Source organism: Polistes dominula, unplaced genomic scaffold, assembly GCF_049000335.1.
Source record: "Polistes dominula isolate Pdom_NZ unplaced genomic scaffold, Pdom_raw_medaka contig_79, whole genome shotgun sequence".
Taxonomy (NCBI): domain Eukaryota; kingdom Metazoa; phylum Arthropoda; class Insecta; order Hymenoptera; family Vespidae; genus Polistes; species Polistes dominula.
In genome coordinates, this window is record NW_028300916.1 from 6,044,206 (window position 1) to 6,060,000 (window position 15,795).

At 28.0% G+C, this 15,795-nt stretch overlaps 2 protein-coding genes across 3 annotated transcripts in view; both read right to left on the reverse strand.

Moving 5' to 3' along the window:
• Positions 1-30: 30 nt before the first annotated feature.
• Positions 31-8,732, reverse strand: LOC107067134 (proton-coupled amino acid transporter-like protein pathetic). 2 transcript variants are annotated; one of them, XM_089170782.1, is made up of 8 exons: positions 6,342-6,445; positions 4,737-4,811; positions 4,158-4,250; positions 3,644-4,001; positions 3,203-3,481; positions 2,792-2,970; positions 2,074-2,243; positions 31-770 (listed from the first exon to the last, which is right to left on the reverse strand). In XM_089170782.1, the coding sequence occupies exons 2-8, from the start codon at positions 4,796-4,798 to the stop codon at positions 526-528; spliced, it is 1,386 nt and encodes a 461-aa protein (XP_089026908.1). In that variant the 5' UTR covers positions 4,799-4,811; positions 6,342-6,445; the 3' UTR covers positions 31-525. The 2 variants fall into 2 exon arrangements, with proteins under 2 accessions (XP_089026908.1, XP_015177852.1); XM_015322366.2 differs by lacking the exon at positions 6,342-6,445 and adding an exon at positions 7,930-8,732 and having other exon boundaries at positions 32-770.
• A 1,001-nt stretch (positions 8,733-9,733) lies between these two features.
• Positions 9,734-15,795, reverse strand: part of LOC107067108 (javelin-like) — a 9,057-nt gene continuing 2,995 nt past the window's right edge. Inside the window, exons 1-7 of the mRNA XM_089170787.1 lie at positions 15,714-15,795; positions 15,343-15,493; positions 14,725-14,931; positions 13,013-13,455; positions 10,904-11,067; positions 10,642-10,823; positions 9,734-10,183 (exon numbers count right to left, since the gene is read on the reverse strand). The exon at positions 15,714-15,795 is cut by the window's right edge and continues 2,995 nt beyond it. Coding sequence (XP_089026913.1) covers positions 10,112-10,183; positions 10,642-10,823; positions 10,904-11,067; positions 13,013-13,455; positions 14,725-14,931; positions 15,343-15,493; positions 15,714-15,795 — 1,301 coding nt within the window. The 3' untranslated portion in view covers positions 9,734-10,111. The remainder of the gene's footprint in view (positions 10,184-10,641; positions 10,824-10,903; positions 11,068-13,012; positions 13,456-14,724; positions 14,932-15,342; positions 15,494-15,713) is intronic.

A 15,795-nucleotide genomic window follows, 5' to 3' on the forward strand; every position in this document is an offset into this window, starting at 1 on the left:
TTAACAAAAATAAGTTTTAGAAATCCAATTTTGATTAATTTTTTGTGACTAACACGATTCAACCTTCATATCAATATTATTAATAAACATTAAATAAAAATATAATATTTATAAAATATACATATCTACAAAAAGAACGAAGCAAAAAAAAAATAGGAAAAAAAATAAAAAGACAAATTATTATCATTAAACTAATATAAACGTTTTCTGTTACAGTCGGCACTAATGATTGACAAATAGAGATTATCTCTGACGTAAATGGTTTATATAGCGAGAATTAATAAAATATGATAAACGTAACTAAGTCTCGACATAATTTAATACATGTCGCATTTTTCCGTATTTTTTTTCTTTTTTTCTCTTTCGTTATCACCTTCGAAAATTTTCTCCTATCATCTACAGTTTTCCTTGAATTATTTTTGTACAAGACACGTTTTTCATATGGCAAGTAATGTCACGTCGCAAAAAAAAAAACAAATAAAAAAAAGATAGTAAGAAATTTATCATTGTTACAAATGTAGATAATTACTTTTTGTAAACTTGAATTATTTGCTTGATGGATATCCACGAACCAAATCCCAATGCCATCATCGAAAAAATGAATAATAAACTATTTTTTATGAGTCTCCATTTGAACGCACCCAAATGACCGTCCCAGCATGAAATAGTTTCAACTATCACAGGTATACTGATTCCCAAGATGGAAAAGAATATTGCACCTACCAATGATATAAATGGTTCCAATTCTTGCACGCTTACAGCTATTCCAACTGAAAACAAACAATACAAATAATCAAATTATTATTACAATTTAATTGCTACAAATTGGAATTTTTTTTTTTATTGCCATTTCAAATATTTCACTTGTTTTTCAATGTTATATCTTTTATTTATGATTTTAACAATTCAAAATAACCTTTGAATGAAAATGAGTACTACTTGTAATTAAAATGTTACAACAATATGTGACAAGACGGTATAGAAAATTTGAGAAAAAGTTATTTTGACTTTAGTTCAACGTATTTTTCGTATTTAGTATTCTTTAATGTTTCTTTACGTAAGTTTTCGCTAAAATGCTAATGGTACTCATTTATCGATAAGAATAGAAGAAACAAAAAATAAAAAGAAATGAAATGAATGGAAGGAATGTCAGTCACACAAGAACAATCAAGAGTAGGAATACTTTAACGAAAGCAGGAAGAACAAATAGGGTAGGTAGACAATGAGCACACACAAAAAAGAAACAAAAATAAAATTTGAAACAAGGTTTTAACTATATTTCATGATTAGCAACAAACTGATCTGGACCGCATCGAAGCGGAATAAATCAAGGCTGTTGCCAGTTTAATTTCCGTCTTTTTTTTTTTTTTTTTTTTATAACCGAGTTAACGAGTACGTGACATGGTTCCGAACAATTCAGGCCAAATGATTGGGCGACTCACTCTATATGTTTTATTTCTTTACGATCAATTCTTCGGGTTTATGCGTCATGCGACGTATGGCAATTGTTTTCATGCTCAATTAAAGTATTTGCATTAAGTAAATGAATAGGAATTAACGTTAATCGAAATTTAAACGCAATTTTATCCACATCATTATAAGCTAATAATTTGATTTATTAAATTTATTATCATGCGATTAATATATATTATCTCAATTTTATATTAATATTAAAATATTAAATATAAATGCTTGAAAATATAAATAATATTGTGTTAGAGTTAGATCAATTAAACATAAAAGAAAAAAAGAAAAAGTAAAAAAAGAATAGATTTTGATATATAAAATAAAAGTGATAAAATAGATTGATAAATAGTTAATACAAAATCATGGAAGGTACGTTTTTCATAATTGATCCTGAGTCATACTCGATACGGTACGCTGGTTAAACGAGTATTTTACCTGTCCTACTCTCCTCTCTTCTTACCTTAGGAAAGTAAGACGCGCCGTCTGGCATTCGTTTCACTTATGCCACGCAATATAACGCGCCATAAAACGTCAGACATATTTGTTAAGAAAATAAAAATAAAAAAACAAAAAGAACAAGACCAATAAATATACACATATACATACCTGTCAGTAAAGCGACAAATGTCCTTAAAGTGATTTCACCAATCGCTTCATACTTGTGACTAAATTTCGTCTTTATTGCGTTCCATATTATATCCAATGGTACAAAAAGTTGTAACCCGTATGTGAATAAAACAGCCAAACCGATTAACAGTTTCACCACTTGACCCATACTTAAACAAACAAACAAAACAATCTTTATATATAAAAATTCAGTGTCAAATTGTTGCTTTTCAATGAACTTTGAAATTACTGAGCCGATCTTAATAACATTTTTTCTATTTTGTGTGATTTTTGTTCAATTTAGTATACAGGATAGTTTTTATCTGGAATATTTTTATTTTTTATTGCTAATTTAAGGATTTATTATTTTATGTATTCCATTGTAATTGTGCTATTATTTGTGTGTCGTTATAATTTATTAAATAATTTAGAATTGTATTAAATCAACATCTTCTAACAGGTAGTATTTTTATAAAAAATTTCAATAAATCCGTTCTGTCATTTTAAAAGATATCTTGTAATGGAAAATTTATGAGAATTATTTCTAAAGAATTCAAAGCTATGTGTCTATTATTTATTCATTGTGAATGAGAATCTTTTAATAGCAAAATTATTTCAATGGAAAAAAAATTCATTATAATATCAAATTACAGAGTATCGAAGGATAAGGAATGATTTAAATATATTGATTTTAATAGCAACATTTCAAACAACTTACATATCTTCCACTGGAATGTTTAACGTGACAGAAGCTTCGGTGTACTCCCCATAAGCCAGATAACCAAAGATACCAATCACTGCGTAAAGGGTGACGACTATGGACATTGTTATGTTGAGTACACTGGGACACCCAAGAAAATGTTGCGGTTTTTCCATGTTATTTTCCACTGGCATTACCTAATAATAATAATAATAATAATAATAATAATAATAATAATAATCGAATAAAAATGATTAATACATATAAATCGATTAATCAAAATTATTTGTTTGCTGTCTTTATTACTTGTTGTTTATTTATTCTGTTTCTTTTTTCATATGAAATTCTCACATGAATTCGTAGAAATTGCATAACGTGAGCAAAGATGCTTTTTTAATCGGAAAAACCAATGGAAAAGTTCATACTTACGACACCGATTCCTTCAATGGCAAATACGACAGTAGCAAAGAATATCGGTAATTGTTGAATTTCCGGGAACATGTTGACTTTATCGATAGGTTTGATGTCCTTGAAGATATAATAAAGAGTCATCGTGAAACCGACAAACATACTGATGTTGGCAACCATCGAGAAAGGTACCATATACTTAAGATTTCTGACTTGTCCTAATAATATAACTGCTGGTATCAATGCTAACATTACGGAAACTTTGTTTATCGTGTTAATTCCATTATAATGCTCGGCAATCTAAAAATAAATTTATTACACCTTATAATTGCTGTTTTTTAATGTAAATAAGAGTAAATTACATTCGATGCAGTATATAGGAATACCGACATGAAATAATTACAGTTGCGTAATAGAAACGATTAGATCATTTAACAGAGGTGATTAAATCAACCAACTAACCTGATGAATCGTAGTGGCAATGAAAACAACATAAACACAGGCACCGCCTATATAAGTCGCAGACAGTGCTGTATTTACGAATATTTTGCTGACATTCGCCCAAGGTCTTAAAGGTTTAGGTCCACACAAAAAAGCAGCATAGGCTGTCTCGGCATACGTCATCTTTGGTGTTCTTGTACGTTTACAAAGTATGTGAGAGGAACGGACGAGTATGTGTACGCAATGAGCACAAATGATACCAATGATTATGGTCCCAAATGAACCGATTACGAGACCACCGTTTCTAATAGCGTTAGGCATCGCTAAAATACCAGTACCGAGGGATGATTTCAATAGGTGGGCTAACGATCCAAAGTCACTACAAATGATCAATTTCATATTCATATTATTCTTTTGTTTATTTGAAATAAAAGTGATTTTTGGTATGATAGGCTTAACAATTTTCAAACTATCATATCCGAGATGATCCGAAGATCACCAATCATAATTTGAATCTCTTAGAAAATAAACTTACGAATTGGTATGTTTTTTGTCTCTATGTTCGAAGGGATCGTAAAATTCATCCTTCTCGTTGTAATCGCCGATCGAGATCGCAGCGATCTTCGTGCTAAATGAAAAGACAAAATAAAGAAGATAAAATAAAGAACAAAGACAAGAATTAATTGAGTGATATTATTATCGAGTTAATCGCTGAACAAATATATATTCTATTGTGCAAGATACACGAATTTCAATGTTTATCATTCGTTCGTTTTCTACACGATAAAAAAGAGTAAAAAAAAAGAAAGAGAGAAAACAAAATAAAGAAAAACATTGTCGAACACATCTCTATCGATTTACATGTCTCCTCGATCGTTCCGATTATTTTTTAATCTGATCGAGAAACGTATTGAACTACATAAACCCCTCTTGTCAAGAGATATCCTCCTATCGGTAAATCATGATTTTATTTAATTAGGTAAATACGTTCTTTACCTTACGAATAAACTGACATTTCCGTTTTTTTTTTGTTTTTTTTTTTTATTTGAATAATAGAGAAGAAAAATAAGAAAATAATGTGCGTGATCGAAAACAAATATGTTATTTTTATTACCTGCTGTTAAAATCTTTCATCATTTCACCGCTCGATTCTGCTTCTTTTTCTATTTTACCCATGTTGTTTGTTATTCTAAAAAATACAAAAATAACATTACTGAAAATATTTCACACATTATATAAATTAAATATATGTATCAAATTAAATTTATTATAAGAATTTATGTTATGTATGGAGGTTCGTTACTTCGATAAAGTGCTGATCGTAGGAAACTTGAATGCTTGGGTAAGAAAATTAAATGTTCTACTTATATTGCATAATATTCAAATGAATTTCAACGAATTTACTATGATTAATTATTAATTGAAATAATTGAAATATGATCATCGACACACACACACACACACACACGCACACAGCCACACACTTATTTGTTTTCTTAAAAAAGAATTTTATTGAATTTTTATGAACACACGAGAAATGTGTTCATTCTTGATGCTATTGCAGTCACGTGCATTTAAAGTTTAAACGACAAACGTGACGAGAAAAATAAAACAACAAAATGTGAAAAAGTTGTATTATCGAAGATCGTAGACAAGATTATTGGATTTATAAAAGCCATGAATTATCATGTTGAATTTGTATTAATTTCAATTAATAGAAGATCTAATAATTTTGAAAGTCCTTCAATATTTATCACGATAGAAATTAATTTGACGTCTTTTTTTTTCACTTAACTAGGTAACAAAATGTTTCAATTAAAAATGCTTATCGCGATATTGGTCGTAGCTTCTGAAGACTTTTGATAAAATTAATCTTTAGGTGTTAGGGAATGCTATTGAATGCTGCGATTGATATTCTTATCAATCAAATCGATCATACAATACCAAGCAAAGTAAATACAAAAATGACAACAATTCATATGAATTATCCTATTCATATATTTTCTTTTTCTTCTTCTTTTCTTCTTTGTTTCTTCTTTTTTGTTTTTTTAAATGTAAAACACGTATTGCAGGGAAAAATTGCTTAATGAATTGGTTATTTTATTTTTTATGTCTCTGATAATTTACACAAATGGTTGACGCAATAATACATAAAAAAAAAAAAAAGAAAGAAAAAACAATATACAAACTTATGCATCGATTTATGGGTATACATGCACGTATATACGTATATACGTATATATATATGTGTATTAATCATGTAAAATAAAAATATTGATATAATCGAGTATGGCATCGAAGTTTGTCTGTTGTTATCTTAAAAGTGATGATAAAATACCCGTGTACTTATGTACCGTCTTGAAATATCAATTCGTTACTTTGGATAACGAGGAACGTAAAAAATTATCAAATATAATAAATATATATATATATAATGTAAAATTATGTTACAGGGAAAAATATTTAATCAATTATTTGTTCATTATTGTGCTACCTTTCTAATTTCAATTCAAAGGTTAACAAATTACTTTAATTTTAATTTCATATCTAACAATTATAACTATTACTATAATGTTCATAATTTTTTTTAATTGCTTATTTTTTTAATCTATGGTTTGACTATTGAAACATTTATTTCATGATTATTAAAACCTACTAATACTATTAAAAACTTGATAACATATCCGAATATTTCTCCTTGTAAATATTTTCTACCCACCTTCCTCCACCCGACCTCTTAAGCTTTTTAGTCTTACGATAATCCGTTATCTCCGTTAAATATTAAATATACTTTATACGTGGTTTGGTTAACAAGTTTTAAGACTGAAAAAAAAAACAAATAAAAGTGAAATAAAATAGAAATGAATTTTGTTGTAAAAATATAAAAATTATTTCTGTATATTAGGCTAAATATACTTCAATTCACCTACCAATAGAAATTTTTCTTTTTATTGTTAAATAGATACTTAAATTCTGTATATATATTATTTTTATTTAATTAAAATTTTCTAAATTAATTTATAATTAAATGATACTTGCGTAGATTTTTGTTTAATATTTTGTCAATAAAATATGATCAAATAAATATATTACAAATAAAAAATAATATAAAATATATCAATAATTGTGTTAAATAAAAAAGAAAATAATATGTCTGTATTATTTAATTATTGAATTGAATTTACAATCTAATGAGATAATCAATTATATATTTAGAGTAATGATTGAATATACATAGATATATTTTGATGAATTTTGATTATTATACACATATTTATAAGTAGGTGTGTCAATTAGTTGTATTTTTTCCAAATTGTAATTACCCAAGAGATAATTTGTTTTTTGGTTAAATTGATTGAAGGATAAAAAATTTCTTTTAATTTCACTATCATTCGTTAATTATCCATTGGTATCAATTATATCGAAATTCTTTTGTCAAAATAGATGAAAATAAAAGTAGAAGTGATTGGGAAAAAATTGAACTTGAACTTTCGATCATAATGTTACGTAAAGCCTTGAGGCTTTTTCAACGGTAATCGTATGAAAGTAAAATGAATGTAAAATTGCATCACGTACATATGCAGAAAAGGTATAATTAAACAAATGTAAATACTATCATGAGTTTTCTTATCACAAAACGATACCTCAAACATCGTTACGATTATTGATTTAATGATAATAAGAGAAAGAGAGAGCAAAAGAAGTTAGAAGTTGTTCGACTTCGTCAAAGAAAAATTGCATATTTGTCTACTCATTGTTTATTCGTAAAATAGAAATTCTATGAATTTTTATATTACAAAAATAAAAAAAATAAAAATGAAAAGAAAATTTGGAGTCATGAATACTGAATAAAATACAACAATGAATAAAAACAACTGTTAAACGAATAACGATAAATAATAACTCAAGTAAGAATAATTTTGGAAATACTTAAGAATCATATAGTGATTTATTTAAACAAGTGTAATATTGTTGATATTTTAATGGAAAAAAAATTTCAATATAATTTTAAATTGATTAATGACGTGATAAATCAATAATTCGAATTAATGACGTTGAATAGAATCAAAAAAGGATTATCAAAAAAAAAAAATAAAATTATATAAACTAAAAATTCGTATAAGTGAATGGAAAGTCTTATTAAAAAGTAACATTAGAGAAACTCGATTGTATAAAGTGGCAGTAGATGCTAAACAATAGTTAGAACGATAATAGAATTTGCATGTTCACACGAATGTGAACACACCACGTTTACGCAAATATGTACACGTACACACATAAATACAACAATAAAATACTATACTTACTTTTATATCACAGACGTAGTAGCAAATTATATTAATTAATATTTTCTTCGATAGATGGTTGAGAAAATAATAATAAACCGTGTTGAAAGATACAGGATCGTTAATGAAATGATTTTTTCAATTGACAATATTTAATTGATCGTTGATTAATCTGTCACGTGGTGGTCATAATTTATTTCATCAAATTTCCCTCCATTTTTTCTTGTTTTTTCTTTCTATCTTATTTCTTCTTCTTCTTCTTCTTCTTTTTAAATCGATCTTTCGAAATGAGGGTTGTGAACAAAACGGGGCAATGTTCTTTTGCTCGTTCACGATGACGCACAGGAGAAAGCACCGTTGATGCAGTTACGACGTAACAGAGTCACCGTTTCTTTCACACAGCAGCAACAGTAGTAGTAATAGTAGTAGTGGTAGTAGTAGTAGTAGTAAACTTGGTGGGAAGGATCACAAAACGTAAATCCTCTTTGATGCAACAGGTGTATCACGTGTGACCTCTGATCTAATTTTCGAACTTTATCATCTTCCATTAATAATACTCGACCAATATCATCTTTAATTATCAGTTACAAAGTTTTAGGATTTAAAATACAAAAGAACAATAAAAGCTTTTCCAAAATTTAAATAAGAGAAAAGAGAAAAAAATATTTTGTTTTAAATATAAAACAAAGAGACAAATATTATGTTGTAATGTTAAAAAGTGAATTTAACAAAAAAATATATAACACAGAACTATGATTGCAACGAAATAGTCCAATAAAATGGATGTGGTGGAATCCGTCGTTGGTTTGGATTCCGTGGAGAGAAACGAAGCACGACTGGGCAATTTCTTGGACGTTAGGCAGGTTTATATATACCTAACTACCTACCTACCTACCTACCTACCTACCTACCTACCTACCTACCTACCTACCGATAGGTGTAGGCAACGCACGTGAATGACTGACTACCGCGAACAGTTCTCAATGCGACTTCTTTGCAGAACGGTATGAGCAATTGACGAGGAGAAAGAGAAGTGGGGGGAACGGGACCACGAGGACGACCCTCTCTGTGTCCTTCTATTAGCCGGTATATCATCGGTATATCATCGGTATACAATAGGTTTATCTTTCACACCTTTCCTTCATTCTATATTTATTTATTCTTATTTTCTGTTATTAACCAAAAAGAAAAAAGAAAACAAAAATTTGCAATTTATCAACTCGATGTATTTTTCTTTATTTTCATTATCTCTTACCGTTTATTTATAGTCTCCATTTATTTCTTTTTTTTCTCCTTTATTCCACTCTTTTCTTTCTTTTTTTTTTTTTTTTTTATTACTTTTTTTATTAAACAATCTTTTCTGCTCGTCATTGATTAAAATATTAATTTATCAAGCAAATAGGAAGATATTTACTTGATATTTTTTCTTAATGCTTCTAAATGTGTTTTTGAAAGAATAAGCAGATGATAAAAATATTGCAAAAAGAAAAAAGATGGAAATTTGTTAGAACCTTCTCTTTTTATGAAATATAATATAACACTCTGAAGAAGTTTAAACTTCGATTAATTCGATTCTGAGATCCTACACATTGGGCTGCACTTCGTTCAATCCCTTTCACCTTCCACTTTTTTCTTTCTAACCTGTTGCGAGTTTTGCTCTTTGTTATTTTCTCGTTTCTCGCGTTCTCGGCCAATCTCCTCCTCTCTCTTTCTTTGTTTTCCTCTCTCTATCTGTCTAGTCAAATATTTTTAAATAATAGATGGATATAGATGGATAATAGATTTGCCCAAGTAAACAAATTTCAAAACTTCTGTGATATACATATAACATTAATAAATTACTCATTTATTTTACTATTATTATCATTATTATAGCAAATATCATAATTTTGTTTTAAAATGTTTAACAGAAAAAAAAGCGTTTTACTTAATTTATAATAAATTTATAACTAATTATTCTTTTTTTTCTTTTTAATAATAATCGATCGTTCGATATGATATCTGTTGGTGCATCTGTTGGTCTCCGTTGCATTCACATGCACTCGATTTCAAAGAGGCGCGACCAATCACGTCTTTTTGGTTCATTTCTTATGCAATCATGGTAAGCATATGATCATAACATACTCTCTCTTTTCATTTCTCTTTTTTTTTATCGATTGATAGCAAACGATAGATTGAAATATTTATTCGTCTGGGAACATTGTCAGCAACCCTCTTCTTTCGTGTCACTGTACGCCATTAACATTGTATGAACACTTCCCATGGCTCCAAATATCTAATAATGATAATAATAATAATTATTATTATTAATATTATCATAATATTTATGCATTATTGTACTTAGTATTAAAATTATTACATGTCAACTGTCATAATTACTGACGCAACTTGTCTTATTTTTCTCGACGATCTTTTTCATTCAATTAATCTCGATTATTCATTTTTAATTAAAAAAAAAAAAAAAAAAAAAAAAAAAAAACAGAAAAATAGCAAAGAAAACGTTAGTGAAGAATACAAAGTTTTCAAATAAAAATCGGATGTTCTTTTTCACGCTACTTTGATATCGATGTCAGTTCAGTGTTCTATGGAAGGCCACGAAGAGGGTCAAGACACCATGTATAGATAGTAGCAAGAGTACATTAAAATGAGATCATTGAAAAAAATACTTCAAACTTATTTATAAACTTAATGGTAATTCGATGCATGGAAATTAATTGGAATTAGTTTAATTACCAAAATAAGGAGGAAAATGATGAAAATAAATCCGATCTTGAAATATAAAATGTACGTTGCTTCCTGCCATTTGGTATTGATCTCAACTAAGATTGGAATAAACAACATAGAACTTGTCATACCAATAGCTGCTAGAAGGCTACTCAATGGAATCATTTTTGGTACTGCGATTGCTAAAAATGCTACAAATATTCAGATGATTATAATAATTAATGAAATCAATTGTTTCGATTAGAAGTGTTTATTCGTTTTAATAACTTACTTGCAATTAAGATACCAGCCAAACGAAAAATAATTTCATGACGATCTTCGAGACTAGTCATGTCCATAATAATTGGCCAAATTATGCTAACTGGTATGATATATGTTATACCGATCGATAATAGTACGCTGATTGAAATACCAATCTTTGTTATTTCTGCCAATCTAAACAAATTGATAGTAAAAATCGTTAGAAAAAAGTAATCTATATACTAATATTTAATTATAATAATAACAATAATAACTCTTTACACAATAAATTGTATCTTATCAACAATGTTCTTATTCTTCTTCTTCTTCAAAAAAAAGAAAAAAAGAAAAAAAAAGAAATAAAGATTTCTTCATCGTTATTACAAAGAAGAAGAAGAAGAAGAAGAAGAAGAAGAAGAAGATAATCTCATTCTATCGAATGATAAATCAAGCAGCACGTCATATTGAGCCACGTGGACAAAAAAATTGTCTGTTCGACATCTAATGAATGAGTTGTTAGAAGAATGCGGTCGAATTCGTTGATAAGTTCAATGATAATCCTTCAGTTGGTTTTTTGTTTGAAAACTAATAAACCCCTCTTTTACGTTTTGTACGCGAAATAATGTCTCAAGGTTTTTGTATAACTTATTCTTCTTATTCGAAAGGAAAAATACAGGAATGTAGTACATATATGTTATCCGACAAGAAAAAGTAAATATGTCTCTTGATATGTTCTGATTTGATCGATGATTATCGTAATATTGAAGAAGAACAAAATTTTAGAAGAAGCAATGACATTTTTCTCCATTAAAATTATATATCGAATTCGATTACGTCGTATCGATAATTTCTTGTGTTAATAAAAATGGAAAAATCATGATCATAATTAATAATAATCAAATGTAGATATTAGTATGCATCGTCAAAGTACATTTTCCTTTTTTTTTGTCTTTTCATTAATAGAAAGATAATAAATTTTGTATTTATTTGATTCGTGAATTATTTTTTTATTAAAAAATAATATTCTATTCATAATTAATTGGATTCGTAGCAGACAGATTTGGAAAAAATGTATAAGTTTTGTTTTCTTAAGTAATATCTATAAATCTATCAATATCAAAAATTAATTAAATAAAGAAATAATATTTATGATCTATTTAACTTTGAATATCAATTTTGCAAATCGTAGAATTTTTGCTGAAATAAATCATCCAGTGATCTCATCACATTTTAATAAAACTGCAAATATTGAATGAACTTTACGATAAGATTAAATGGTAAAATAATTAATTGATTGATTGAATGAATTGAATTTCAATTAATTTACATTAATTTATTTAAATTAGAGTACATTGAGGAATCTCATACCGTAGAGACATTTACAAAATATTCGTCGATAAAATCCCAAATATTGACGATTTTTATCATAAATAAATAAAAACATCTTTGAACCTCATTTTATTCACTGATGAGTCCTTGAATCATTGACGTCTCACATCGAATGCAAATTTACAAATTCCTAATCATTGACGAATCTTTCCATGAATAAATTTAAAAAAAAAAAAAGAAGAATAAATTCCCCTTTATTCATTTAAAAAGTTCTTGATCATTGACTAATCGATCACCGCGTAGACACATTGAAAAAATTATAAAACCTTTTTTTATCTCTACATAATCAATGAATCAATAAGACGAACTTTACCGTTAGATAAATTTAAAAATTATTTATATCACAATTTGATTCATTTCGTTCTCAATTTTGGATAAATAAACAAACAAAATAATTAAACCTTTTGTTTATTTCTAGAAACGCGTTATATCACTGACAAATCTTTTCATAGACACATGAATCAATTCTAAATGAAATCAAATAGAAATAAAAAATCAAAAATACAATTTCATGTGCTAACATAAAAAATTTGTGGAATGCACAATGTAACCTATCTCTCTCTCTCTCACTCTCTTTCCAAATAATAATTTCAAATAATATAACTCCTTTATTTCTTCTCTTCAATCTCAAATAAATAATTCCATCGAGCTATGATCATCGTTATCGTTCTCCAAATGCACAAACACACACACACACACACTTACAAATAGAAGAGATATCGAAAGAACAAAGTATCACAAAAATGCTCACATTTCGTCGAGTGGTAAATTCTTGATGACGGTGTCGCAGCTTTCCTTGTATTTATTGTAACCTAAGAATCCAAAGGTAACATAAAGTACTGTGTTCAATATCGTAGCGATGATTATTAATCTTGGCATGTTTCTTGGATTCTCCATTGTATTTTCCAACGGTAGGAATATCGTAATGTTGTGTAATGCGAAAAGGAAAATACTGGAAAACATTGGCACCGAATGGGCACTCGTAAATGGATCGAGTCGTTTAGGGTTTGGAAAATCATCGATAAAATAAAATAAACTGATTCCAATACCCAAGATGAAGAAGATCGTACCGATCAGGGATAATGGAGTCAGGTATTTGAGATTAGGCACAAGAATGATCAAACAATAAATTGGACAAAATATTATCACGTATATTCGTACGTCCAATGTAACTTTTGTCCAAAATTCAATCACCTGTGAAATAACGAAAAAGACCGAATTTCATTTGGTTATCTTCTATGTTGTTATTACTCGAATATTATATTTTTAAAGCTACAATGTCAAAATTATCGACACCAACGATAAATAACATTTATTACTTTTTACTAAAATAAAGAACAAAATAATTAAATTATCGAATAGTATTTGATCTTATTGTTTAATTTACAAACTTATATAGCTGATATATGATGATAAAACAGATTTAAAAGTTTCTTTCTAATCGATAAATAAAAAAAGAAAAATCTTTTAATAAAAATCGAATGGTATTATCAATAGGATTATCCGATCGTTCCACTTGCTCTCAATACAAAAAATAAATATCAAATAAATAACTAAGAAATGTAATTAATCGAGAGAGAGAGAATGTTTCATTTACTATAAAAATATACATATATATAAAAACAAAGGTTAATCAAAGTAATACAAATACGATATTTGTTATCGACGTTTACGATCGAGATACTTTCTATGTCTGTAATAAGATAACAAAACACAAAAATGTACTTTCTCGTTGAAAACATTTACACATCATTTGGACGTTACATCACGTTACCTAATAAGGATAGTAAGATTGTAATTTATGATTCGTCGTAAGAATAAATTTATATATACTGGGTGACACTTAACATACATAAATATTAACGAGTTTCAAATATTGTTTTTACAATTAAAGTATTTTTTGGGGTTTATCATCAACATTTTAATGTCACGCTGCATACACGTGATTTAAATGTGCACGTTGTACGTGTATCAACTGTTTAAAGGTAGATCATTGAGAGATTGACTTTAAATACAAGGTGGCTTAACGCGAATTACTTTTTTTTTTCTGCATTGAAATTGATTATCCATTTCTTTTAAATTCCATTTCTTCGTATTCACAATAAAACGAATCACTATGCATACAGGTGTACATATTTGTATATGTTTGTGTCACCTGTTAAAAAGAAACATAACAAAAACATATAATCCTGATGTTTTGGATTATACCTATTTTAAAAAAATAATTATCATTCAAATGATTCGCATTGCATGTTTGTGTTTAAATGTATATACGTATCACCTGTTTAAAGGTATATCAAAAGGGAGATGAGATTGTGTTTAAATACAGAGTGACTTAATACGAATTTCTTACGAGTTTCTTTTTTATTGAAAAATTCAGATTATGAATTTCTTGTAAATTTAATATGAGTCACCCTGCATATAAATCTGTATATTTGTATGGATGTAAAGATTGTGTGTCACCTGTTGAAAGGAACTGCCAACGTATAGTATGTATATCACGACTGTTTTATACTGTATGAAACAGACGACAACGTTCGTGAACACAGCGAAGGTTTTACCATGCCTACGCATTCTCTCGGGACCCATAAGAAATGAGACCTCCACGGTTTCAGCAAAATCCAACTTGGGTAAACGATGACGTCGGCAAAGTACTTGGGCGCACTGCACCTGTTGATGAATAATAATTAAAGCAAACAAAAACATATTTGTTATTACAAAAATAACATAATTAATATCGTTGATAAAGTTTCTCATTGATCAAGTTGTCATTGATCAATTTTATGAATAAAATTAAAAAGAAGAAAACAAAAGAAGAAATGAACTGTAGTAGTCATAAATCTGTCTTCGAAAAAAATATTAAATTAATGTTCTTCAAATTGATTCGTTCCATTTTTTAAATTTGAAAGTTATGCAAGTTTATTCAATTTTTTGCTCTTCGAATAATGTGTAAAAATGAAAAAGAAATAAAACATTGAGGATTGAAATAAAAAAAGAAAAAAGAGTAATAGTATCAGCACGTGGAAGATTGAATGAACTTTATAATTGATCGTAGTTATTCATAATGGTCAAAGCACGTACCAGAACGACCGAATTGTGCGTGTAAATCAAACCAATAAGAAGACCACAAATGATGGACATCACGTAGCCAGTTCTACGAAAAGCATTAGGCAGGAAGAGGATACCGGTGGCCGTGGCTGCTTTCATTATATGCATAAAAACGCTAAAGTCCCTGAAAATTGTATAAATATAGACAACACTATAATAATCATTTTGAAACAAACAAAATATACTTTTGAAAATATATTATAAAACTAGGATGACTAGCGTGACTCCGGTCACGCATTTCTCTGGCTTTATTATCAAATGTTGATTTAATATAATTCCATAAATGTATATGCAATAATAAAAAGCAAAAAAAGAAAGATAAAAAGCAAATAATCAATCCCTACGAGGTTTTAGGTTTATCCGGTCGATGGAGAAAAGGATCATAATCTCGTTCATGTTCAGGTAATGATGATCTATCAATTTCTT